We start from the raw sequence: 27,082 nt of genomic DNA, 5'->3' as shown, positions 1-27,082 counted from the left end.
CTATTATTTAGAATTAAGTACTTATTAAACCTCACCGTGCCGTGTCCGTGCACGGACGCCACACGGTGAAATGTGAAGTTCATATTATAAAAATAATGTTCGTGATGTTTTGAATCCGTGCCTCGTCCGCGCCTCGTACGTGGCACGGCCCGCGCCAGCCACGTGTTGGCATAAATTATCCCTAAATCTATCACAGAAATACTTATTAAAAGCTATTGTTTAGTAGGCAGGTTTTATTACTGTCTGTTTATCTGCAACTTCGGAAACCATCTCAGTCTGCAATCTAAACTCAAGAGCAAAAACAATATGGCGTAGGTATAGGTACATTAATATAACAATAATTGAATTGAATTAGACTACTGATGCAGAACGCTATCCAATTAATCTTCATTGTTCTCAGTTGGTTGTTCATCTGAGTATACCGCCGCCCTAAGCATCATCAAATCTTCTTTATTCAAATCAATGCACATTGTACCAATAACATCCTCTACTCCTATAGTCCCATCATTACTTAAATCTACTTCCTTTACTAGGCTGTCTACAAGTTTTGGAGCCATTTTGTGACCTAATTTTGATAAGGTCTCTCTAAAATATTCTCTATCTATTAAGCCTGTATTACCCGGATCGAACACTTTCAAAGCTGAACGTAATTCTTCCTCAATTGGAAAATCTCTTTGTCGTAACTTCACCATTTTCAAAAACTGGTCATAATTAATATGACCTTCCGGATGCGGTGGTCTGACACAAAACGCTATGAGCTCCTGTAACTGTTCTGGTGTAAACGTCATCAGAAGCAGTGATTTTAGCATGTAAACTAATTCTTTTTCAGTTATGTATTCATCAATATCAGAATACGCTGGAGTGTAATTTTGATATATTTCCCAAAGCTGCTCCACTTCTGCAATTTGATCTGGTCTCAAGTCGAATTTAGGTTTAATGGCTTCCGAAGAATCGGTAAAATTAAATGGTGCAGCTGGATCTGGTGGTGGTGGCTCTATATATTCTTCCTCCTCAAGTTGTTCTTCATTTTTTTGTTCTTTTTTTTCTTCCCCTTCAACTTGCTCACCTTTTAATTCTTCTCCTTCAATTTGTTCATCTTCTCCAATGACTTTTTCTTCTTGCTTTTCTTCTCCCACAATAAGTTCATCTACATGCTCTCCCCCTACATACTCTCCCTCAATATGTTCTCCCTCAATCTGTTCTCCCTCAATCTGTTCTCCCTCAACATGTTCTCCCTCAATCTGTTCTCCCTCAATATGTTTTCCCTCAATATGTTCTCCCTCAACTTGTTCCCCTTCAACATGTTCTCCTTCTGCTTTCTCAAATCTTCCTCCTTCAAGTTCTGCATTTTCATCTTCTTTTATTTCTACACCTTCACCGGCACCAGTTTCAGGAGTTTCAGTACCACTTACAACAGCGTTTTCATCTTCCATGTTTTGAAAACTTCCAATTTACATTTGCTAAATTCTTATTGTTTGTAAGTATTATATTGGATGTACAAGTAGATTTTATAAAAACCGTATTAAAGTTACTTCATACCAAGAATTTGTCCTTGCATCTGGGTTTCCTGAACTGCGTCCTTAAAGTAAGAATTAAATTCTCTGTAAGTCTGTCATATAGACTAAGACTTTCGAATGATATAAAATCAAGAATATCAATAAAATCTTCTAAAAGTGCATCTCGTACATTATCTATAAAATCAAACATTTAGAAAAATTCCAATACCTATTATTGACAGGACAAAAAATAGTAGATAGTTAGCTACCTACCTTTTTAAATGTCACTAAATAAAAAGAGAATTTATAACCGCAGATCGCGATTTTTTTTTTTTTAGTAGGTACCTAGGTACAGTACGCGGCAGAAAGTATACAAGCTTACCTACCTATTTATCTATTTATGAATATACTTTTGATAATTTTACTAGACACCTAGAAAATCTTGCAAACACTGCCAATTCACTTCATGAAAATAATAGCTTCAATACGGTTATTAGTAGGTTAAAATACCTACCTTATACTTACCAATCAAAACTTGGTGCAAAAACATGACAAACCACAAGCTTTAATTACCAGCGGGCGATTTTCAGAATCGATTCCAAAGTTTTAAACCACTAAATATTGATGCAATGCAGTTGCTGTTATTTACCTTCCCCATGCCCATAAAATTTTCCGCTTTACGAAGTCAGACGTGCTTCTATTAAGTAAAGTACTACTTAATCGTAAAACTGTGCTAATACATATGTTATATTAATCCATACTTTTCCAACTTAAAGTTATAAATGCGTAACTGTCTGCTAGCTTTTTACGGCCCAGCCGTTCAACCGATTTTGACGAAAGGTACATACCTATAAAGATAGCTTGCATGCCGAGGACATTGGCTACTTTTTGACCCGGAAAATCAAAGTCTCGTGGGATTTTTTTTTAATTCCTCATAATATATAGTTAGCAAGTACCCATATAGGTAGGTAATTAGTTCGGTAAATATAGTCACTATGTTTATTCCTGTATTCAGCTGGCCTCAAACAATAAGTATAGTCACACAAGGAAGCTGTTGAATTCTCAGCTGTAATGTTATGTTATTTGTTAGAGACATTTTAAAAACAAAACAACCGTGAGATACTTGAAGCTCTCCAATACAAATTGTCTACAGAAGCTGCAGTAAATGTAATATTTACTACCCAACATAGCAACAACAGTGATCGACTAATTTTCAAATAGAATGTAGACCTATTAAAAGTCCTATCATTCCACGGCCAACGCTTTCAAAAGGCACATCACGTGCTTCGGAGAAAGATGCTGGCAAACGATGGTGAGCGGTGGTGTGCATTGTGCGTGGTCTGTTTGAAGTGAACGAGAGGACATTTGTAGGGATTTTCCGATACCACCTAAGTATCGATACTTACTCATTTCGATAATACTCAAATCTTTTTTCGATACTATACAAATAAGTACTCCTCAAGTATCGATACTTACTGATATCGATACTTTTTGGAACTTTTATTTTATTATTTTGAGGGTGCTATCAATGAACGTTGAAGGATAATAATTTAAAGAAAATTGAGACGAAAAAAACGATTTATTTATTATAAATGTTTATTAGGCTTATTATAATTTAAACAAAAAACTCTTCAGCATTAAGATTGCCCAAAAACAGTAACTGTTCAAGGTATTTAGAAGACAATCTGTTTCTTGTTTGTGTCATTGTTGCACCGGCTTTGGAAAAAAGGCACTCGCTAGGAACTGATGTTGCAACAACAATTAAATATTGCTGTGCATACTTGTACAGACAAGGAAACACCAACTTCATGTCATCCCATTCTGCAAATGGGTTGCTTTTAAGAGAAACTACTGGATTTGATAAATAAAGAGAAACTTCATCTCCCTGATGAGATTTTTTTTTCTTCTTGTGCCCATGTGCTAACTCTTTATGATGTTTCCAAAAATCGTATTCAGGTGGTGCAGTAGATGAGACATCATCTTCTGACTCACTTGGGCTACTTAGTTGTCCGACAACCATGGTTCTAAGTTTTTGAATAGCTCTTCCGCATGCAGAGGGGTCTTGGAAATGCAGATTTTTAAACCTTGGGTCTAGAATTGTTGCAATGGCTGCATGATCGTTTAATTCAATCATCCCATACCTCCTTTTCAGCTCTCTCAATAAAACATCCTTACATTCTTTAACGATAGCGGAGTTTGGAGTGATACTATTCAGTTCTGTAGTTAAGCAATTAAGCATTGGTATAATTTTGGAGATTGTTACATACTTTTGGCCCGATGATTCTCTTGTTACATATTCAAAAGGCTTTAATACAGTTGTAAGCTCATTCAAGGTTTCCATTTCCACTGCACTTGGCAAATTTGGAGCCACTACACTCTCAATTACAATTTCTGATATTACTATTCTTAACTTTAGAAATCGCTCTAACATAAAAAAAGTTGAGTTCCACCTAGTTCTTACATCTGCAATAAGTTTTAAAACTGATCCTGCCGAAACATTATTACGCATTTGGATTTTTCGTAGCTTATCCGACTGCACAACACTATTTTTTATCCAATTAACAATTTCTCGTACTTTTATAACAGCTGATTTAACACTGGGCAACTTTAGTGCCTCTTCAACTACAAGGTTAATAGTATGGGCAAAACACGGTAAATGTTTTTTTTCGCCTAAAGACATTCGTATGGCAGCCAACATTGAACTGGCATTATCTGATACAGCAGCACGAATTTTGGTAAGTGGAATATTCCATTTTTTCAAAATATCCAGCAGGTTTTCCGATATGTATTCAGCTGTATGTCGCTCTCTTAATGCACGAGTTGCAAGATAATACATACACATTTGACCATTTTCTACAAAATGTATGGTGACGCCCATGAATCCTACTTCATTCATTGTCTCTGTCCATATGTCCAGCGTTAAACAGAAATTGTCTATCTTGGATAATTTGGACTTACAAATAGTTATACAAGCTTCGTACTTTTCGGTAGTCATTTTCTTTAAATACTTTGCGCCAGGAACTTTAAAAGTAGGCTCCAGTTCTTTTACAAGTCGTAAAAAGCCTTCACCTTCAACTATATTAAATGGACGCATATCTTGACAGATAAAAAATATCAATGCTTGAACAATTCTGTTATACTTCGTACCACCAGCTAAAAATAAAACTCAATTTTAATACATGTAATATTAAATTAAATATTTATATATTTTTCTTTAACACTAATTCTATATGTATTAATATTATTTTGCTAATATTTAATTAAATATCTATTTATTTACCTTTATTAGATGAAATTCGTTCAAACGCATTCTTTATTGAATTGCTCAGACATAGCTCCCTTGCAGTCTCCGAGTCCATACTTGTTAATGTGGTTACACTAGAGCAATCATCACGATCTTCTGAAATTTTCGATGTTGATGCTTGGGGTTGATCATCTTCCATTAAATGCCTTGAGTTGGCCAACACTATTGTATTTTTTGAACTGAAACATAATAACAAAAATTAACACTTGATAGATCGATAATCTTCAAAGTATCGATAATACCAACTCCAACACTACCGCCATTTAACAACACTATTACACTAACAAAAACAAACACATAACCTTAAATTGTTTAAATCGTATTTATACAAAGGAAATATCTCATCACCGGTCATCAATTATTATTCATATATTATTAATATATAGACAAGACAATCACAGTACCACTGCTGCAAAACTATTTTTTATACAAATAAAATAGGTAGGAGTAGGTAGGATTTTTTATTTAACATCTTAGGAAAGCAATCGCAAAAAAAAAGAAAAGTTTAGAATCCTACCTTTCGTTGGACTTATTATTTTCTTTTTTCTGTAATTTGCCTTTGTCCACAGAAATTCCATGAGTTTTAGAATGCTTGAATAAATTCGACGTATTCCCACAATACTTCACAGACTTAAAACACTGTTTACATTTTGCAATTGTTTCGTTTGTTTTGGTAAAATGTGTCCATATTATAGATTTTGGTGGTGCCATGATAACATTGGAATAAACCGATGAATTTGATGATTACAATTAATAAAATTACTTGTAAACAATCACTTAACACTTTCACAATGGCGGAATGGCGAGATGATTTGCGAGCGGGTGCGGGTGTTTTCTTCTCTCGCTTTCGGCTCGGGCGGGCTCGGCTGAAGTCGGACGAATTCGGCTAGCCCAGCGCGAGACAACGCGTCACTCACGCCGCCACGCGACGAATACCGGTAACTCGGTAACCTGATTAGCTGACTGTTTTTGCCTCGTTTTTGCTCTCTTAGTTCTGTATGATGCGTTTGCTGATTCGATTCGATACCAAGTATTTTTGTTTCGATACCGATTATGTATCGCAAAATTGATTCGATACAATAAATACTTGGTATCGAATCAAAAGTATCGAGTACCTACTAGTATTTATTAGTATCGGAATATCCCTAGACATTTGAATTTAGAAGGCGGATCGCGCGGGAACATCGCGCTTGCGCTCATTCAACTTGTTTTCCCGCGCGCTTTTTGGCGGGAATCTGTTAACGGTTTCATTTTCAATCTAAGTACATTTAAGTAGTTCAATAGTAGGTGCCTGTGTGTGAAGTAAAGTGTTAAATCCTTTGTATTTTAAAGAGAGCTATATTATTTTTCAACATTTTCAAGATGGTAAGTAGACACCTATTTAAATGTACTTAATTCACTAAGAATTCACCTAGCTTTCAGACGTTTTAGGTTATTTTGTATGAGAACCATATCTAGGCTACCTACATACTGTTTTTTTAAAGAAGCCGTTTGTCTCCATAAACTATTAATTTGCTGAAATAACCGATCTATAAAAATAATCCTTTGAATAAACAATCCCATATTATTGTACACAAATCATCTCAAAACCTGGATTTTTGCTTGACTTAGCTTCATTGCATTTTAGGTACCTAAGTAGGTATATTAAGCCTTCGTCGAGAGATTTTCGTCGATTCGAACCGGCAAGTCTAGAGCTGTAGGTACCTATACCCTGCTTAGGTATACATCGCATGCGGAATAAAAGCTTAGTCTAGTATTATTATGTACCTTGTCTAAAAGTCTACATACAATCCAAAATGAAGCTCAGCAAAATTGTCTTCATTAAATAATTAACTCCCGTCTCGCCCGCGTCGTCGCCGCAATTCACTTGCCCAACACAAATTACTTTTGGCATAGGTACAACTTAACAGACCATACTTACTTTTCCTTTGTAAACTCGATACTAAGGTACTGCAGTAATTTTGAAGATTACTTTCCTAGGTGATTACGAAGACAAGCTTTTGCCTACAACTTCGGCCGCGTGATAACATAGTTTTGGTAGAGCCTAATTACGCAATCTAGGTATAGCTATCAGTGAAAGAATTTTCAATAATTTTCAGAAAACCTCCTACAGACCTAGAAACTATAGTCCGCTACCGGTCGCGTACTGTAATTAATATTTATAGTTAAATAGATGATATCGGGACTTCGTCTGCTTGGACTTAAGTTTTTGAAAATCCCGTGGGAACTTTTTGATTTTCCGGCATAAAATTATTCTATATACTTATCCATCCCCGGGATGCAAGCTATGTCAGAGTCTACCAATCGCCAAAATCCAATGGGCCGTGAAAAGCTAGGAGACAGACTCCATGCGACTCGCTTGATGTCGTCTGTCCACCCTGGGGGTCTTTCAATATGACTGCGCTTTCCGGTGCGACATCAAATGAGAGTCGCCATTCTAGCACCTTGGGATCCCAACATCTAATCGGATATGCACATATCAAATGGAAATACCATTCACATTCGTTCTGACTTCTGAAATGTAATATATCTATACCTACCCACCCTTTAGGCCAAGGTCTCCCACAACTTTTATCCACAAATAGTATCATAAACCACCACAAGGTCGGTTTGTGGTCTGGTCTGGAGTATTTCTTAAACAATTACAAATACTTATATCATTAACTAGCAGTATTTAATAAGTATACAGATGATGTACGGTTCAGATTTCTTGTTGCGGTAGCGCAAATGAAACAATAATTTGTATTGTGGTATCTTATTTAATAATGACTAGATGATGCCCGCGACTTCGTTCGCGAGGATTTAGGTATTTAAAAATCCCGTGGGCACTCTTTGATTTTCCGGGTTACCTATCTCTTTACAAAATTTCACTAAAATCCGTTGAACGGATGTGTCGTGAAAAGCTAGCAGACAGACAGATAGACATACTATCGCATTTATGATATTAGAAAGAATGGATTTTAGGTATGACAATATATAATTATATAATACGCAAGATGGTGCCGCAACTTCGTCTGCGTGGATTTATGTTTTTGACCATGGGAACCCTTTGTTTTTTTCCGGGATAAAAAGTAGCCAATGCTCGTCCCTGAGATATAAATTAGGTCTGTTAAGTAGTTACCAAAATAAATGATGTCCGCAACTTCGTCCAGGTGGATTTAAATCTGATTTAGGGGTTTAGGATCTGATAAACTGAATACTTACACACAGCTCCATATGAAGTATAGAAAGCGTAACGCGTTTGATACAGCTAGAATGTCAGGTGCAATAGTCAGGTGCAAATGCTATATTAAATAATCCGTCTGACGGTTTGACCGCTCAACATCTACTCATGTGCCTCAGCCATGCCCACAACACCATGAAGTAGAAAGATCTTCGTTCTGGGCTTTCAAAAATAATATTGCACAAACATAGAAAACAATCTTAAAATGATGAATGTTATATAGATACTAACTTGTTAGTAATATCGAATCTACCGTCCAATTGGTTCGTGGTAGAGTCTAGACTCTGATCGTTGAATTTCCATTAGGTCACAGACGTGACTAGCGCATAAGATTCCCGTGACTCTGATTGCAATAAGTAGTCCAGCCCCAATAGAGTCGGTAAATTGCTCCACATGACACGTTTCCCTTGGTACAATAAGGACGGTTACGCACTCATCCGATCAGAGTCCGTGAAAATACATAAATTTGTGACTTATGACGTACATAATAATTTTTATATCCGTATTTTCACGGATTCGGATCGGATGAGTGTGTGATCGCTCTTAGGTAGACGTCTTAATAATAACAATTAGCTAGGTAGATACCTAAAAGTTAGTGGAAATTGGAATTGAATCAGTAATTTCAAAAAATGCATAAGTCAAGTTTTACTCAAACATACTTTTCAAAGGTAGACAGATCTACACAGCCTGGGTAAAAACCATGTACTTATTAGTCATAACATTCCATAAAAAGTTCAAAAACTATATTCAGCCCAAAAAGCCTTTGAAACAATTTTTATTGATTTCTGAAAAATTCTAGTTGACCGACGTAGGTCCTATGCGGTTTTTGAAATGACAGATTCAGTTCTGCCTACCTACTGCTGCAATTCTATTTATACTTTAAAAAAAAAATTTGAGTAGGTATAGGTATTTCTTATTTTATTAGATACTAAATGATGTCCGCGACTTCATCCGCTTGGATTTAAGTTTTTAAAAACCCCGTGGGAACTCTTTGATTTTCCGGAGATAAAAGTAACCTATGTCCTTCCCCGTGATGCAAGCTATCTCTGTACTAAATTTCGTCAAAATCGGTTGAATGGATGGACCGTGAAAGGCTAGCAGACACAGACAGACACACTTTCGCATTTATAATATTAGTATGGATAAATGAACCTAATACGTGCTACACCTATACTGATCACGGAAAGATTTTTGCGGTTATCAAACAATACCTTGACTGAACCTCAAACAAACTTGATGCCAAATCGGATCGGCGATGGTCATCAAACACCGAAGTTCAACAAATAAAATAAACCACTGCTTACCTATATAGGTACTCGTACGGTCTACATACATCACTTTGATATTACAGCTTTACGTGACAGAGTAATATTAGAAGCTAACAAATAAAGTGATCAATTTCGGTTACCTCGCATTGTATAATTATTTTCATAAGAAGGTCGAAGTAGGTGCGGATCTATTTACATAGGTAGTTAATATTACTACTCATTGGTGCGTTAATTAAATTAGTTATATGATAATACGTCTAATTTTCAAAATGCTACTGCGAAGAACTTGGATTACCTACAGAAAAATCAATTCCTACCTAGTCCGTTTTTTAAAATATTTGAATAAAATATAAACCCTATGTCACAGCCCTATGTTGATTAGGATTTTTTCGAAGAGATGATGTTAAATTGTTAGGTGCCTACCAATAGTACGCGATAGGTCAAGATGGCAATCGGGGAGGGATCACCTGGCACACCCGCACAATCTCCGTGCTAACCCGGTGCGGGCGAGAGCTGGTGACGTGCGGGTGTGCGGAGCGTCCCCCGCTTCATACCACGACTGCCATCTCGACCTGTCGCGGACTACAGGTACTGAAGCATATTCATCAGTACCTAGGTATGCAGACTCCTGGATGTTTTTTCGAGAACGTGCCATAAAAAATGGTCTACCGCCTTCTTCATGAAGTCCACCACCTTTTCATGATACATCCATCCATCCAATGGGCTGGATGTTGGTATAAGTACACTATTGGACTTACTCAGTGGGCTTACTGGTACGCGGTCTCCACTCCAAACACGTTGCCTCTTTAGCCCGCGTCATGCCCGCGTCTGTTCTGCGACAGACATGATGCTAATCAAAAAACCGGCCAAGTGCGAGTCAGGCTCGCGCAATGAGGGTTCCGTACTACAGTCGTATTTTTTCGACATTTTGCACGATAATTCAAAACTATGATGCATAAAAATAAATAAAAATCTGTTTTAGAATGTACAGGTGAAGACCTTTCATATGATACCCCACTTCATATAGTCACTCACTTCGAAAGTTGAAAATACTAATTATTAGTTCATGACTACAATTTAATTTTTTTTGTGTGATCTGACCCTAAATTCACGGTTTTCAGATTTTTCCCCAAATGTCAGCTATAAGATCTACCTACCTGCCAAATTTCATGATTCTAGGTCAACGGGAAGTACCCTGTAGGTTTCTTGACAGACAGACGGACAGACAGACAGACAGACAGACAGACAACAAAGTGATCCTATAAGGGTTCCGTTTTTCCTTTTGAGGTACGGAACCCTAATAATTACCTACAAAGTAACGATGGTTCCAAACGGTTTAACTTTTCAAGGAACAAAACATAAAACAGGTGCACCATAATTATACCATCAAACTTTCGAAGTACTTATTGTATATTTGATGAGTCTGATTGATGTTAAGAACTAATTACGTGCATTATGGAAATTACCCATTGCGTAAATATTTAATTATGGCGTTAGACGTGACTACCTTAATCTATTATCCTATCCTTCAAATCCATATTAAGTATAAGATGCTTTTCTTATAGTTTTAAGCCACCATCCTCAACTTTGTTCTTTGGGACAGTAACTAGGTACTAGGCAATTATATTATAATTAACATTCTTGGTTTTGAGACTAAATCGGTTGTCCTTGAGTGAAGGACAAACTAAAACTGCTACACAATTTACCAGATTTTCTAATTTTTCAGCACATCTAAATTACTTCTAAGTAATCCAAGGTCACTTTATTTCAATCTTCAGCTGGTTTACACATATACAGAGTGTAACCAGAACGCTAGCAAAAACGCAGACAGGTGAACGTATAGGTACCTACCGATGATTACTGATATGATTCCACAAAAAAAACGCAAAAAAGAAAATAAAAACAGCCTGTATTTTTTAAAACTTCACAATGTATTGCAAATAAAATATCTAATTGACGCAAGAGGTCAACGAACGTTCCGTAAATAGGCCATTCGGAATCAATGCCGCGTGATGCCGCCTCGTGGGTGGGGCAATGACCCGAATTTTCCACGCTATACATTGCGGGTTTAAAAATACTGATTCAATAAAGTACTTGGATAAGGCAATTATATGATTATTGGCATTGAATTGTGTTTAGGTAGTATAATAATAACGCAACGTTTTTGCTACCGTTCTGGCTACACTCTGTATTTACAACAGCTACTTAGCTATGACCTGTGAGTCGTGACCCGCACGACTTCAGTCGAGTCGATTTTTTTTTTCTCTCTTTCTCTTCTATCTGCGACCAGTCCCTGGACTATAAACAGATTGGAGGTTCGTAAATGTTCACAGTTTATGCTTTGCACATCCAGCGATTTGACATCCCTTCTTCAATATGAATTATTAGGCTATATTATGCTGGCCAAAGTTGGACTGCTAGGCTGTTTTTATGACGCTCAAGTCTTTGTTTGTAGGCCTCAATTGACCTTTCTATTTCCTCCTTTACCGTGGGGATTTCTGTGTATTCGAATTTCTGAAAATTCTTTCGTAGCAAAGATCTAGATAGGTAGGTACATCGAATCGATACAGGACCTTACTTAATTACATAAGAACTTTAAGACGAACTATATTATTACCAAAATCAAGACTAGGTATAAGTAGGTAGGTACTTTATTTCGATCCTATAATTTTATTGTTCTTGTGACGTTTAGGCATAGAAAATTCACATCATAATATTCTATCTCTCTGATATTAAGTACCTAGGTATAATGTAGTAAGTAGATACCACCCTAATTGTTTGCAATAAGGAATAACTTAGTACCTACCTAATTGCCAAAGTGTATCACGCATAACGTGATGGTCCTTGGATAAAATATGGTCTTGTTCTCAATGCATTGCAATTAAAGCTCGGCCTCGTTGGTATTTACCTAAGTGATAAAATTCACGACGAATGACGCTAATAAACGGATGCTTTTTGTGATTTAAACGTTGTTTTTGAGGTTCCGTACCTCAAAAGGAACCCTTATATGATCACTTCGTTGTCTGTCTGTCTGTCTGTCCGTCGTATCTGTCATGAAAACCTTAGGGTACCTACTACCCGGTGACCTAGACGGCAGGTAGGTAGGTCTTAAGTTCGTAGGTTAGGTCCAAAAACCGTGAATTTGAGCTTAGATCACAAAAAAACAAAAGGAATATTGCCTTAAAAGGTTATAATATCAATTAAGAAATGATTGCAGTGCTTGTCGACTTTTTTATTATATAAACATTAGATCACTAATGCAATGAATAAAAAGTACAAACATATAATTCAAACGTTTAAAAATAGTTAAGGGTACCTACCTACTTAGGTACACTTAATTTGCTCCACCATTACTTAGCTATAGTAGAATTCAAATTATTATCCAAATTTCGAATTAAAGATTAAGTAAATCTTAACGCTATCGACTGCTATCGACTATCGTGGTCGATAACGACAAGAATATATTTTAACTAATAACTGTATTTTTAAACACAATGATATTATGATAGGTAACCGTTACATGAAGTGAAAGTTAATTATGATTTTATAGATATCTGTTAAAATATTATCAACATAATGTGATGATGTGCCTACCTCAGAAAGTACAGATAACCCTATTTATTATAGGCACCTACATAATCATCATGAGCATACCAACGAACAATATTATGTATATAAACAAATAGAATGGTTATTTTAATTTTAAAATACATAATTATTATCTACATACATATAACAGTTACCTATATCTAGGTGAACGTTTTGGGTAACAAATACCTACCTTGAACTACCTACCCATAATATAAAGTAAGTAGGTAGGTACAATAACTTAGCTATTGAAATAGAACATACATAGGTATAATATTTATTCTCCTACAAGCAAAATTCCTACCTCTTAAGAAACTGCAGTTCTAATGGACATTGCCCAAGTTGTATATTGATTCATGATTAGTACTTATAGGTGTAAAATTACTGAGAGAATGGACGAAGCGGCACATACCTACTCAGGTAGGTACATATATTGGCCAAAGAGGCATCCTGCCTTCGGCTACACATTTAACAGCTATACCTACCTACCTACAGAAAATTATAGATAAATCTGTGATTTATGCACATTATTCGAATAAACGACATCTAGACTATTATTTACGAGACATTTCACCGCGATTAATAGCCTCATCTGGTGACAGAAGGGCTGGCTCATTTTTTGCGCAACGGATCAGCCTGGCTGTCCAGCGCGGAAATGCAGCCAGTATTCTTGGCACCATTCCACGCGGTCATGATTTATATAGTAATTAGATAAGGCTAGCTTTAAGTTTTATTGTAATATAAAAAAAGACTATTAGATATTACGACTAGATGCTTTTTAATTACTTCTACATTACCTATGTACCTTATAATTATGTAGGTACATACCTATTCAAAGTCAAGTCAAAGTCAAATGATTTATTCAAAATAGGTAATAAATTACTCTTATTGATGGTCTGGTATGGTGTTAGATTATATATTATATTTATTGATTTGGTGCAAGATATTTAATAGAGCGAGCTTTTTTTTAATAGAGCGAGCAAACGAGCAGGCGGGAAAATTGGTGTTAAGTGATTACCGCCGCCCATGAACATTTCCAGCACCAGAGGAACTTCCGATGCATTGCCGGCCTTTCAGGAATTACCCCATGTTGTAATCTAGTGGGAACACCGCCGATGAGAGTTGAAGTTGATTCCACAGTTTGCATGTGCGTGGAAAGAAGGATCTGGCACAACCATTGATGTTGGAATCCCCCTAACGGACGGTCGAAGTGCACCAGACACCCAGGTGGTAAGGGTAAAATTGCTTTGGTGGCGAGCGGTGCGGTTGTAAAAAAAGGAGGGTGGAATGATCAATAATTCTCTGATATGATGATCGTAAAGCTCTTCAGAGTACTCCCCATTATAAAGGCGACAGAACACGCATATAGAGAGCTTACATCTCTGCGATGCTCCAGGCTTTCCAACGAGCCGGTTAGTTTGGGATCGTCCACAAGTCGAATAGCCCGCCTTTGAATCTGATCAAATGGAAGGACTTTGGCTTTGGACTGGAGTATAATAGGTATATATAGAGAAGTGTTGGCAGAACTCTACAACGTGGATTGAGGGATCGAGGCTACGCCTTAGCTTCAGTTACACATCAGGTAGTTAAGGTGACCGGTAAACAGCCATTAAGGTTTAATTCTACCCCAAAAAAAACAAGTGGGTCACAACAGTGGGTCAGATCAAGAGGGTTGATAATTTTTATTAAAATTTTACCCTTTCGTATGTCACTGACCCTGGTAAACTTTGATGATCAACAATAACAATTTTGTCACGCTCTCTACTCTCTAGTCGATATGAACTTCGATATATAAACAAGACTTGGAAGACTGAGTTACATCTCTCCAGGCGAGATATTTAGTATGACTAAATGATTTGTTACGTTGTATTTGCAACTAGCTGTTGGAAAGTTGAGATGCGCTGTCCATCATACTTAATACGTCCTATGCTAATGCATAGTGGATACCGATCATCACAATGAGCTAGTTGCATTTTTCGTAACTCTTGTTTTTGTAACTCATGATACCTACGAGATTTCGGAGATGAGTGAAGATTGAATACTCTCAACAATATGTCATGGTAGCCGGTAGGTATAAATTGAGTGCAAAAAAAAGGATCATCGTGAATAATTTATGTCCACCAAATACCCGAGCCGGAGCGGAGGGAGGAAAGTTATGGCTCGGGTAAAAATAGCGCTTATATAGTTGTACTTAGACTACTTACCTAACAAATTTTGTAAAAAAAAAGCCTGAAATTACTTAACGAAAACTAATTGAAAATAATTAATAAACTATTCAAAAGAACTTTTCAGTCTCCGTAAATAATTTTTAATTTCATTTCCATTTTTGTGATAGGTACCTACACCGTACGCCACGATTCGATTCGTCGAGGAGGTGTCTGCGACAGGTTGAGATGGCAATCGAGGTATGAGGCGGGGGGACGCCCCGCACACCCACAGGTCGCCCGCACCGAGTTAGCACGGGGGCTGTGCGGGTGTGCGGGCGTTCCCTCCCCGATTGTCATCTCAACCTGTCGCGTACTTATTGGTTTTCGACTCGATGGATTAATTTATTAAAACCTAGGTATGCCGTATGCCCATTACTTATTTTACGTTATATGCATCAAATATATATACCTAGTCTACTTACCTAATACCTACATATAAGTAGGTAGGTATTATGCCTTGAATGTTTGTTAGTACCTACGTATACAAGTAACGACAGACAACGTAAGACAACCTTTTTACTAGACATGTTCATTGTATACATAGGATACTTAAAGGTAAGAAAGATTTCGATTTTCCGGGTGAAAGTGAAATGCTCTCAAGGGACAATATACCTAGGTAGTAGGTACCTAGTAGCGTGGTCACACATCGAATCATGTGACCCGTCAGAAAGTCATCATAACAGTGGAAGGTGGAAGCACTTTTAACTTTAGTGACAAACAACATTTTATCTCGACATCTCGACGTTCTTACGTGAAAGTGAAATAAAATCTATTACAATGGTACTTGAAGCTAAACACGTCTTGAAGATCTTAGATGCAAAACAAAATCACAGCAGAAACTTTTACCGTCCCGATTACCTTGGTAGGAATACCTAAAATTAAATACCTAATTTTCTCTAAACATGATTAAGTAGGTACACTGGGCTTGGAATAATCGGGGGAATACCTATAAACATATGACTAGGTACCGTAGATATAAAAACAATAGATAAGTATGAAACAATCCAATAAGCAAATCTTATGAAACTTCATCAACCAAAATTCACATCTCCTTATAAATTGTCCCAGGATGCTAAAATAGTGTCCATACAATAAGTTACGCAACTTATTTACGATCTACATGAGCCGAGTGGGTGTATTGCTAAATTCTGGCAATCAATGGCTATTGTTTATTCTAGCAGTTATTTGTAAATCTTTGTATTTCAGGTTAGGTCCGATTTTGTTTGTATCGAATGTACCAAGGTAGGTACCTACATTTTTCATAAAAATAATAATAGTTAGGCAAAGCTTATTCCACACTACGGGATATAAATTACATTGTAGTCCAGTCAATATTAGTGTTCCCAACATTCGTACCAATTTTTAGGGTTCCGTTCCTTAAAAGGAAAAACGGAACCCTTTATTGTCTGTCTGTCTATCTGTCAAGAAACCTACAGGGTACTTCCCGTTGACCTAGAATTATGAAATTTGGCAGGTAGGTAGGTCTTATAGCAGACATAAGGGGAAAAATCTGAAAACCGTGAATTTATGACGTCACACAAAAAAATTAAATTGTGGTCATGTACTTACTAATGATTAGTATTTTCAATTTAAGGTAACTATATCAAGTGGAGTATCATATTATGAAAGGGCTTCACCTGTACATTAATAAACAAATTTTTATTTATTTTTATGCATCATAGTTTTTGATTTATCGCGCAAATTGTCGAAAAAATACGACTAGTACGGAACACTCGGTGCGCGAGCCTGACTCGCACTTGGCCGGTTTTTTTTGTGTGTTGTAACCCTGAATTCACAGTTTTAAGATTTTTCCCCGTATGTCTGCTATAAGACCTACCTACCTGAAAAATTTCATGATTCTAAATCAACGGGAAGTACCCTGTAGGTTTCTTGACAAACCGATAGACAGACAGACAACAAAGTGATCCTATAAGGGTTCTGTTTTTCCTTTTTAGGTACGGAACCCTAAAAATCACGTCATTTTATTACTAACAGTCCAAGACCCTATTGAGGGTAGATGTTACCTCGTGCAGTAGATTGTTATTTTTGCTTAGTCATTCCTCTTACTCATACGAGGCTTACATTCATCTGTCTATAGCACTTATCATAATGATGAACTTGACCTTATTGATACGCATCATTTAAAAAACAATCATGTCATGTCATGATCAACCCATCACTGGCTCACTACAGAGCACGGGTCTCCTCTCAGAGTGAGAAGGGTTTTGGCCATGGTCTACCACGCTGGCCATGTGCGGATTGGTAGACTTCACACACCTTTGAGAACATTATGGAGAACTCTCAGGCATGCAGGTTACCTCACGATGTTTTCCTTCACCGTCAAAGCAAGTGATATTTAATTAATTAAAACGCACATAACTCCGAAAAGTTCGAGGTACGTGCCCGGGATCGAACCCCCGACCTCCGATTAGAAGGCGACGGTCCTAAACACTAGGCTATCATAGCTTGATTTAAAAAAATATTAAGTACTTATTAGGTGGTATGTACCTAACCTATCTGTTTGAAGACATATCGGAGGTGTCTCTCAACAAGTTCAAAGTTTTCATAAAACGTAAACTTATTGAAAAAAACTAAGTATTACAATGTAGGTAAAGGATTATTTAAATATTATCCGGACGAAGTCACTAGCTTAGCTTTAGTAGCTGCGCGAATCGTCTAGACTTCATATTATGTTTATGAGACTCCACAATGCCACCTCATTGGCACCGACCCCAAAAAATATTATTATGGAACTATATTAACTCTTGTATACATAATATATTCGGTAATAAATTAAATTATTTTTCAATTTTTAGTGGTTGTGTATCGAAGTCGGTTTTTATTTTTTTTTTGTAAAAAATTTTTATTTCACAATTTTTAGTGGCCCCATGGAATTATGCTATGACTGGTTAAAAATCTACTGTTTACTAAGCTATTACACTGATCGCGAGCAATTTACTCTTATCCGTTGAGGAGTTCCAGTATCTATCTTCGAAGATGTTCATCAGATCTTCACCAAATTTAAATGGGACCAACTTTGAAGTATACTCTTTCAAACAAAAAAAGAATTTTCAAAATCGGTCTAGGCGTCTTCGAGTAATCGGGGAACATAGATAAAAAAAAAAAAAAAAAAAAAAAAAAGATTCCGACGAATTGAGAACCTCCTCCTTTTTTTGAAGTCGGTTAAAAAGTTCAGGTGCCCGAGGTCTCCAACTCACCACTCTATATTAATTATTATTATGTCTAGCAGCTCTACAAAACAGTAGTACTATATCTATCTAGCAGCTAGTTCCACGATACCTTTCCAATACATTCACAGATCTACTTTACACGCACCGGACTTGACCGCTTTTACAAAGAATAGGCGTTGCACATGCAAATAGTTGCATCACGATCATTGACACTGCACCAGCGAAACAAATTGTATACTCGCTCAAAGATACACTGTCCTTGATATGTCCCGTGGCTTTATATCGTGACGGCAAGCCGACATGACTAAACATCGTGATAAATTCATCTCGCCTACGTATTGGGTCTAATTGGTAGGTACTTAGCTGTTTCTTTCATTCTGAATTTGAAATTAAGCTTTCCTAGCTTGGAACTACATCTAGCCTTCATCTACATTTACATCTGCACTATGTATAAAGAGGTAAAGTTTGTAAGTTAGGCTGACATAGGGGTAATCTCCGGAACAGCTAATGATCCGTTTCTGAGAGTGCTTTTACTGATAGATAGCTAAAACTGGTATACAATTACATATATACCTAATTAATTATATCACACGGACGAAGTCGCGGGCAAAAACTAGTAATATTAAGAAAAGGCAAAGATTTGTACATGTAACTGTAAGGTAATATTTATGAGCGAATGATCCGATTATGAAAATTCTATGTTTTCCTTCACTGTTTAAAAGCAAGTGATTTAATGATTTAAAATACACAAAGCTCCGAAAAGTTAGAGGTGCGTTCTCGAACCCCCGACTTCCCGAATAGAAGGCGGACGTCTTAACCTCTAGGCTATCGCGGCTACTAAATAATCAAGATCAACCCATCACCGGCTCACTACAATGCACGGGTCTCCTCTCAGAGTGAGAAGGGTTTTGGCCATAGTCTACCACGCTGGCCATGTGGGGATTGGTAGACTTCACACACCTTTGAGACCATTAAGGAGAACACTCAGGTATGCAGGTTTCCTCACGATGTTTTCCTTCACCGTTAAAGCAAGTGATATTTAATTAATTAAAACGCACGTAGCTCCGAAAAGTTAGAGGTGCGAGCCCGGGATCGAACCCCCGACCCCCGATTAGAAGGCGAATGTCCTAACCACTAGGCTATCACAGCTTAGTACTATATAATAAATTATATTAACTTGCTCATTCACCAAATAATTGCCAGGAAGTAATTCTTTTCATCACCGTACGTATAAAGAGCAAGGCGTTACTAATAAATTGATCAAAGACGTGTGTAGATTGATCACTACACACGTCTTCAACGTGATATTAGATGCTAGTCAACAGAACAAAAGCTCCCATGCCAAGGTAAGGTTCTACAGAAAAGCGCTTTCAAGAGGCGTGCATAGAGCATTTGTTGTAAGGCTTTAAACTCTTGAACAAACAGAAGGCGTGACGGCTGCAGCACGTCAACACAATGCACTAATTGCTGAAAACTCTCAGACATGCGGTTTTCCTCACAATGTTTTCCTTCACCGTAAAAGCAAGTGATAATTAATTGCTTTAAATAAAAACGCACACAACTTCGAAAAGTTAGATCGGGATCAAACCTAGGATCCCTCGAGTCCGCTTGCTTCTGCAATACTGTGAACTCATCCATAGTCCATTCCTTGTAATATAGACGCACTCATCGAGTCGCCAATAGCAATCCGCATTGTACGCGTTGCGGTCTCCCGTCACTAACGTCGTGCGTTTGGTTTGTCGAAGCCTTTAATATTCTAAACGACCAGTGGATCGGTAATTAGGTGCTGCTTTAATTTAAGTCACGTTTATGGGCTGCAAGCGGCTAATGATAAGAGTGATTCCGATTGATTTATAGTGGACTGCTTTAGCGATGTAACCGTCATACATAAGTACCTAGCTACCTATCCAAAGAAACTATCTATAGATATCTGTTATACCTACCTACTACCTACTTACTTATATTTATAAACTCAGAATTTTCTCCTCTTCTTTTGGCATCCCACTCGATATAATAGCAAAAAATATTTTAGAGATCCCCACTGCCTGCGACTCGTTTGATGTCGTCTATACTAGTGGGAGGTCTTCCAATACTGCGCTTTCCGGTGCGAGGCCGCCATTCTAGTACCTATCTAGGTAACTTCTCGTTGACCTAGAATCTTGAAATTTGGCAGGTAGGTAGATCTTATAGCTGACATTTGGGGAAATATCTGAAAACCGTAAATTTAGGGTTAGATCACACAAACAAAATTAAATTGTGGTCATGAACTAATAATTAGTATTTTCAACTTTCGAAGTGAGATAACTATATCAAGTGGGGTATCATATGAAAGGTCTTCACCTGTACATTCTAAAACAGATTTTTATTTATTTTTATGCATCATAGTTTTTGAATTATCGTGCAAAATGTCGAAAAAATACGACTGTAGTACGGAACCGTCATTGCGCGAGCCTGACTCGCACTTGGCCGGTTTTTTTTTAATGCGGACACCGAGGGTGAAAGGCAGTTAGCTTGCAGCAGTTAGTAATTTTATAACCAATATTGCGATATGCACTGCTAGGATAGACTTTAAAAGATCCCATGAGAATGTCTTCCCACGTCTGTCTCATTCATTATGCTGTCGGATTTATGAATGAAATGAAAGGTGTAACGTGTATTATGAGAATTAATTTAAATGGTGTTAATCGTGTGTTAATCGAATAAATTAATTGTTAATTGACTTCTCAAAGGTAGATAGGTAAACTTTAACGGTCTTTCTTGTTGGCATATTTAAATAGACACTTAATCATACCGCAAATTACCAACCGAAAATTACTTCTAGATAAGCTGATATCGGTACCTGCGATATTATTATGTTTTGTTAGGTATTTCGTAGCTTCTCTAGATTTCATTCAAACAAAAATTTAAATAGACTGAAATAGTAAAAGGTTCGTAGGGGTATTATCATTTTAGGCTGCGGACATTTTAGTGACCAAATATAGTTTTGTTATTTTGATACGAAACATCCGTCAGCAATCGCAGAGTTTCTGGCGGGGTCTTCGCCGTAGAAAGGGCATTTCGAATTCGGAAACAGTGATAAATTCACTTGACGATTCAAAAGCACAAGTATAAAAGTTATTTGAGTAAACAATATTTTTATTTAAATAAAAATAGTTTCTTTTAATTTTTGATAAAATCTTTTCATCCCGGGAAATCTAAGAGTCCCGGATAGGTACGACATTTTTAAGTGTCCACGCGAACGAATACATATTATATTGTGCGCCACTAATTATTACCTACTTACCAACAATCTAGTAAATAGATGTAAGCTATGTAGATGTAGGTATCCTATAAGTGCATGGCTTTTTGGAAGGGATCATCGATGACCTTCTAAACTTAAATAAATAAGGCATCAACGAAGGTCGCTACCCGAACGACCTTCGTTGATGCCTTCAATAGATTATAGAAACGTCCTTTTATATAAATCGCATTTGGAGTAAAACTATCAAAATGTGTAGGTACTTACAAGAGGCGAATTCCACAGATGAGCAATAAAGATAGCACATAGCACGGATCATCATTTCGCCACATCAGCCCAATTCATATGACATGTTGCAAGAGCAGCGTGAGACTATGCGGTACCTAATAGGTAGGTACCTACCACGTACCTACCTACCCAGGATTTATACCGATTTTTTTAAAACATAGTAAATGCATACTTAGGTATCTAAATAAATATGTTTTGTGAAAGATTTGGAACACAACTTGAGTAGCGTTTCTCACCCCTCTTCGTACAAGCCCGATCTATCACTAAAGGTAGGTAGGTTATAGATATTAGATTCCATCAGGGTAATAATAAACTAGGTACCTACTTATTTAACCCTACAAATTCAAGAAAATAAGAAACCTCTATGTACGTAAATAGTTATCTAACATCAACCGATAGACGTCTACTGCTGGACATAGGTCTCTTATAGGGACTTCCACACACCACGGTCTTGTGCCCCCTGAATCCAGCGGCTCCCTGCGACTCGCCTGATGTCGTCCGTCCACCTAGTAGGGAGTCTTCAAACGCTGCACTTTCTGGTGTGAAGTCGCCATTTCAGCATATGGCGTAACTATGAGCCTCATAAGAAAGTTCAGAGTCTCTCAGCGGGCGATGGAGAGAGCTATGCTTGGAGTTTCTCTACTAATGTCTATTCTCTCTCTAGTGATCAAATCAGAAATGAGAAGATCCGTAGGAAACTAGAGTAGGTAACCGAAACCGACATAGCTAAACGGGTTGCGAAGCTGAAGTGGCAATGGGCACAGCACATAGTTCGGAAAACTGACAGACGTTGGGTGCAAGGTGCTGGAATAGGTATGAAGTAAAAATTAATCAAACACACATAACCCTCGTTCTGGTTTCGCCGCAGTCGGGTAAAAAGACCAAAGTCATTAATGCACGATTTAGGAACTTTAAAGGTAGTATTCTCTCTACCTGCTGCTGTAGCCAGTGGGTAGTTTTTATTACCACTTGAAGGAATTTATTTAGAAGCGAATAGTGCTGATTACTTTAGGATAACATCATTGGATACAAATCGGACTTTCGTTCATTGTAACTACCTAGCAGATCTAATTGCCTACGCTGTGTTGCACATTTATTGCACTTGTTAAATATTTGTATTATGTACCTGCAGTATAATACTTATTGTCTTTGTATTTGCAACTAAGTATAAGAACCTAGGGTACCTAACCTTTCATTATAATCTACAAGAACCGCACATAACGTTTTAGGTAGCAAATACGAATGTCTCAACAACACCAGTCGTAGACATTATGCGTGCTGTAGAAATGCAGATGACGTGAGAGTCAGGGGTCCTCTACAGCTTACTCGTGCTGCTGCTGACGAGCTCTTGTGAAGTTGTGGTGTGCTTCGTAGTACGTCACTAACTTTAGTATCACCACAGGTCCGCCACAACAACTCTTCAAGGTAGGGCTCGAACTAGGTACGTACTACCAGTTCGGGTCGCTCCTTTCTCCCGCAAAGCCTAGTATGATATCTACTCATCTGACAGAGGTGCCAAGCCATGCCTGAGTGACTGTGGCAAAACTGAAAGCAAAACCTATCGCATATCATTAACCCAAAACAGGGGTGTTATAAGTTTAACGTGTGTGTGTTGTTGTGTCTGTAGAGTAGACGGACCGATTTGAATGCGGGTTCTTTTATTCATTTCAGTCACCCAATTAATATTTTTATTACTTTACTTGCACTTGGGCGCGTTTGGAACCGTCGTAGCTTTAGTTTTAAGTTTGCGTTATAATTATCACCCCTATATCTTACAAATCTAACACCATACCAGACCAATCAATAAGCGTAATTTATTACCTATTTTGAATAAATCATTTGACTTTGACTTTGACTTGTCTTATGGACTAAATCCCAATTATAATGCAACATTAATGGTAACCTTGAACTGTCGGGACTTCTAATTTACTATAGAACCTCAATAGCAAAACGGTTAAGGAACGGACTGAAATACCTATACGAATAGTCGGCCGTTGCACTAATTGTCGTACCCATTCCTAGCACAAGCTTTACGCTCAGTTGGAGGGGAAATAGGGGGATATTAGTCATGACTCATGATTAACATGGCTGATATTCTTTTTATAAAAATAAAAAATAATTTGTTTACAGAAACTGTCAAGGCGACCTCTGGGAAACATTTGTAGCCTCCTGTATCTACTACACTTGAGCTACACCATGGCTGCGACAAAGTTCGCGTCCCATGTGAGCGTGAACACGCCCGCCCGAAGCTTTTCCCACGGAGTGGGAGATCCCGTGTCCGTACTGGAGCGACGAGCGTATCATCGGCTCCCGCAAAGTCCACCTATAAGGAGATTACGAAGTACGTAACCGTTTATGTATCTACTGCATAATGAAATTACTAGTTAAGTATAGGTACCTACTCAATTTGGTAGCTCCGATCGTTCGCTTGACGGGTCTGCCCTGCCCTTTTGCACACCTAAGGGATGATTTATGCCAACACGTTGCGGGCACGAGCCGTGCCAAGTACGAGGCGCGGACAAGGCACGGTTGCAAAACATTACGAATATTTTATATGAAGCAGTCCATGCTCTACGAAACCACTATCTCTTTCTAAAGGTCGATGTACAATATTTTCTACCACGTAGGTACTGTAGGTACCTGCCTACTAGTACCTTGATATTTAACAAGAAACAGTATCGCACCTACTCACTTTCAATGGTTCTACTACTGACTACTCCCGTCTCCTGGGCGCAGTTGTCTTATAAGCGGGAGGTCCCGGGTTCGATTCCTAGCAAGCAGTTTCGGCATTTATCATTTTCAAACTATCTTTAGTCCGGAAACTGCTGGCCATACCCCCTCTAAGTTAGTTCGCTGCCATCTTAGAGTACATCATCACTTACTACCAGATGAGATCGCAGTCAAGGGCCTAAACCGTAACTTGTAATCGAATCACAAACACAATTATGTTACAGGGCCGAACACGCAAAGTCATGGCGGCTATCCCAGACAAAAGCCAACCATACCTTTCCAGGTAGAAGACATACCGCGCGGCAACTCCATGAGTAGACCTTGGCATTACAATGACTTTATGGGTAATTTCTTGAATTCACTTTTACATACGAATGTATGTCCCGCAAATTGCTATTGCGCTGGAACCATGTCTCGAACCATCGAAATGACGTTGTTTTGACGTCAGCCGAAATAAAAATATAGGTACCATTAGCTCAAAACTTCTGTCTAGTGCTGACGTCACTAAAATGGCGGCCACGCGCATATTAGCAATTTGCGGGACTTTACCTACTTATACTGAAACTTGAAGCATCCTCTTAAAAATTAAATGGAAAGGCTCCAACAAAGTAGGTACCTACAGCAATTTTTTTTGGAGCAAAATTTTGACTGGTCTTTTCGTTAGGTGATTTCTTAAATAGTAAAGCTGCAGACACATTTACTTGTGTTACCTAGTGTCGCAATGCAATCTGATAGGACGACCAAGCAATCTGAACGCGAATCTCAAGGCTCAAGTCGCCTGAAAGCCACGACCACGATAAATTAGTATTGGTATAGTCTGCGACATGTGAAGATAACAATCGGAGTATGAGGCGGGGGGACGCCCCGTACTGCGTACACCCGCACTCGCCCGTACCGGGTTAGCGCAGGGGATGTGCGGGTATGCTGGGCATTCCCTCCCCGATTGCCATCTCAACAGCTGTCGCGTACTATACATCGATGACATTTAATATATGCACGCCTTCATATAAAACCTATGCGTTATGTATATTGTGGAGTGTGGCGTTATTTCACACCACAACACAGTAGGTGGTGTAGTGTTGAACTGTTTGTGACTATAACTTGACGCCTGTCGTTATGTTGGCACCATTACAAATCACACAATAATAAACCCTAAGCACTAAGGAATAAAGCAAACAAAGCAATGGTGCCATATAACGTCAGGTGTCAAGTTATAGTGAACGGGCCACGAACGGGCAATAAATGTAGATTTCGTTTTTTTTTTTAATTTCTATGTTGGTAGCCGTGCCGATACAAGTGCTGCCACCTTCGCCGTATAAAGTGGACTCCCCCGACCCGGAATCCTTGTGGCCAATAGGGTTGTTTATACCGCCTCTCCCGCCGCAGCGATTTGACTCTCATCGACGTTCAGACATCCATATTATGTCTGGTAAGAAATTCTACTTCTATATTCTATACCTATAGTCCGCGACAGGTCGAGATGGCAATCGGGGTATGAGGTGGGACACCCCGCACTCGCCCTCACCGGGTTAGCGCAGGGGCTGTGCGGGTGTGCTCTCCTCGATTGCCACCTCGACCTGTCGCGTACATACTATGTTATAACGGCTTTACATAGTCAAGAAATATAGAAGACTATTATTTACAGAATCCGACCCAGAAGATCCGTATCTACTCGAAGGTTCCGAGGCTGTAGCGGCAGTAATCAAGTCCACCCGTCACGGCCAATTGTACTTCCACGACATACCGCACATCCGGTCCCTTCTAGCAAACCAGGACCTCAGGGTCCAAAACAATCTGAAACCCCACCGGATCGCAAGCATACGACAATCATGGCCCTTCAATAGACTTTAGCACAAAATAAAACAACTAAATGTTTCATATTTTGTATATTTCCGTATAAATCTTAATAAAGAATACTCATTTTATTATTACCTAAATACCTACATTACATTATTGCATTTGTAAAAAATATATAAAAATATATTTGAGTCAACTTTTGAGTACATTTATTTTCTACCCTAATTTGAGCATTAATTATATTTTTCTTCCTTTTAACAAATTAAGTACTAGCCTAGCCCGTCATGTCTATACTTTACGATGCCTCTCAATTTTTTTGGTGTTTTTTTTAAAGAATTTTGTAGCACTCATTGTACAGTACGCGGCCGAAAGTAATGTACATCGGCCTTTAGAATGACATTTCGGCTTTGTAGTCTCTGTCACTCATACCTATATTACGTTGTGTCGGTCCCAACGACAGATACAATGCTCTATAAATCTGCTATCTCCTTCTAAAGGTCGATGTACATTTCTTTCGGCCGCGTACTGTATGTTGGATGGTACTATATGAGAAACCTTCACGCAAGTGACTAATACTGTGCATAGTTTCAACTGAATCGGATGAATCGTTCTTTTTCAACGCGGCAAACGCGTTGGTAAAGAACAGACAAGTGTATATTTATAAAACAGACATCTCAATACAATAGTTTGTGCCCGGACAGGGCCCAACCCTTGCAAGAATATGAATCTGCAGTATGCGGCATAAAATAATG

At 38.1% G+C, this 27,082-nt stretch overlaps 3 protein-coding genes across 3 annotated transcripts; 1 reads left to right on the top strand and 2 right to left on the bottom strand.

Annotated features, from left to right (window-relative positions):
* Positions 1 to 216: 216 nt before the first annotated feature.
* Positions 217 to 1,719, bottom strand: LOC117983214 (uncharacterized). The gene has a single exon (XM_034969699.2). The coding sequence runs from the start codon at positions 1,431 to 1,433 to the stop codon at positions 381 to 383; it is 1,053 nt and encodes a 350-aa protein (XP_034825590.1). The 5' UTR covers positions 1,434 to 1,719; the 3' UTR covers positions 217 to 380.
* Positions 1,720 to 2,994: 1,275 nt separating this feature from the next.
* Positions 2,995 to 5,949, bottom strand: LOC117983057 (E3 SUMO-protein ligase ZBED1-like). Its single transcript, XM_034969513.2, has 3 exons — positions 5,318 to 5,949; positions 4,777 to 4,979; positions 2,995 to 4,649 (listed from the first exon to the last, which is right to left on the bottom strand). Exons 1-3 carry the CDS (start codon positions 5,509 to 5,511, stop codon positions 3,112 to 3,114), a joined length of 1,935 nt encoding a protein of 644 aa, XP_034825404.1. The 5' UTR covers positions 5,512 to 5,949; the 3' UTR covers positions 2,995 to 3,111.
* Positions 5,950 to 5,954: 5 nt separating this feature from the next.
* Positions 5,955 to 26,750, top strand: LOC117983068 (uncharacterized). Its single transcript, XM_069499148.1, has 5 exons — positions 5,955 to 6,165; positions 23,934 to 24,144; positions 24,758 to 24,877; positions 25,816 to 25,957; positions 26,165 to 26,750. Exons 1-5 carry the CDS (start codon positions 6,163 to 6,165, stop codon positions 26,382 to 26,384), a joined length of 696 nt encoding a protein of 231 aa, XP_069355249.1. The 5' UTR covers positions 5,955 to 6,162; the 3' UTR covers positions 26,385 to 26,750.
* The last annotated feature ends 332 nt before the right edge of the window (positions 26,751 to 27,082 follow it).

The sequence above is a fragment of the Maniola hyperantus genome, chromosome 6, assembly GCF_902806685.2.
Source record: "Maniola hyperantus chromosome 6, iAphHyp1.2, whole genome shotgun sequence".
Classification (NCBI taxonomy): Eukaryota; Metazoa; Arthropoda; class Insecta; order Lepidoptera; family Nymphalidae; genus Maniola; species Maniola hyperantus.
The sequence above is the reverse complement of the archived record's forward strand: the minus strand, read 5'-3'. Positions and strand labels throughout refer to the sequence as shown.

Bases quoted from the DNA above. Each gene is read 5' to 3' on its own strand.
- LOC117983214 (XM_034969699.2), bottom strand. From the start codon at position 1,433: ATGGAAGATGAAAACGCTGTTGTAAGTGGTACTGAAACTCCTGAAACT.
- LOC117983057 (XM_034969513.2), bottom strand. From the start codon at position 5,511: ATGGCACCACCAAAATCTATAATATGGACACATTTTACCAAAACAAAC. The intron at 4,980-5,317 runs GTAGGATTCTAA...ATTATGTTTCAG, and splicing joins AATAATAAGTCCAACGAAAG to TTCAAAAAATACAATAGTGT. The intron at 4,650-4,776 runs GTAAATAAATAG...TTTTATTTTTAG, and splicing joins ACGAATTTCATCTAATAAAG to CTGGTGGTACGAAGTATAAC.
- LOC117983068 (XM_069499148.1), top strand. The intron at 24,145-24,757 runs GTACGTAACCGT...ATTATGTTACAG, and splicing joins ACCTATAAGGAGATTACGAA to GGCCGAACACGCAAAGTCAT. The intron at 25,958-26,164 runs GTCTGGTAAGAA...GAAATATAGAAG, and splicing joins CGTTCAGACATCCATATTAT to ACTATTATTTACAGAATCCG.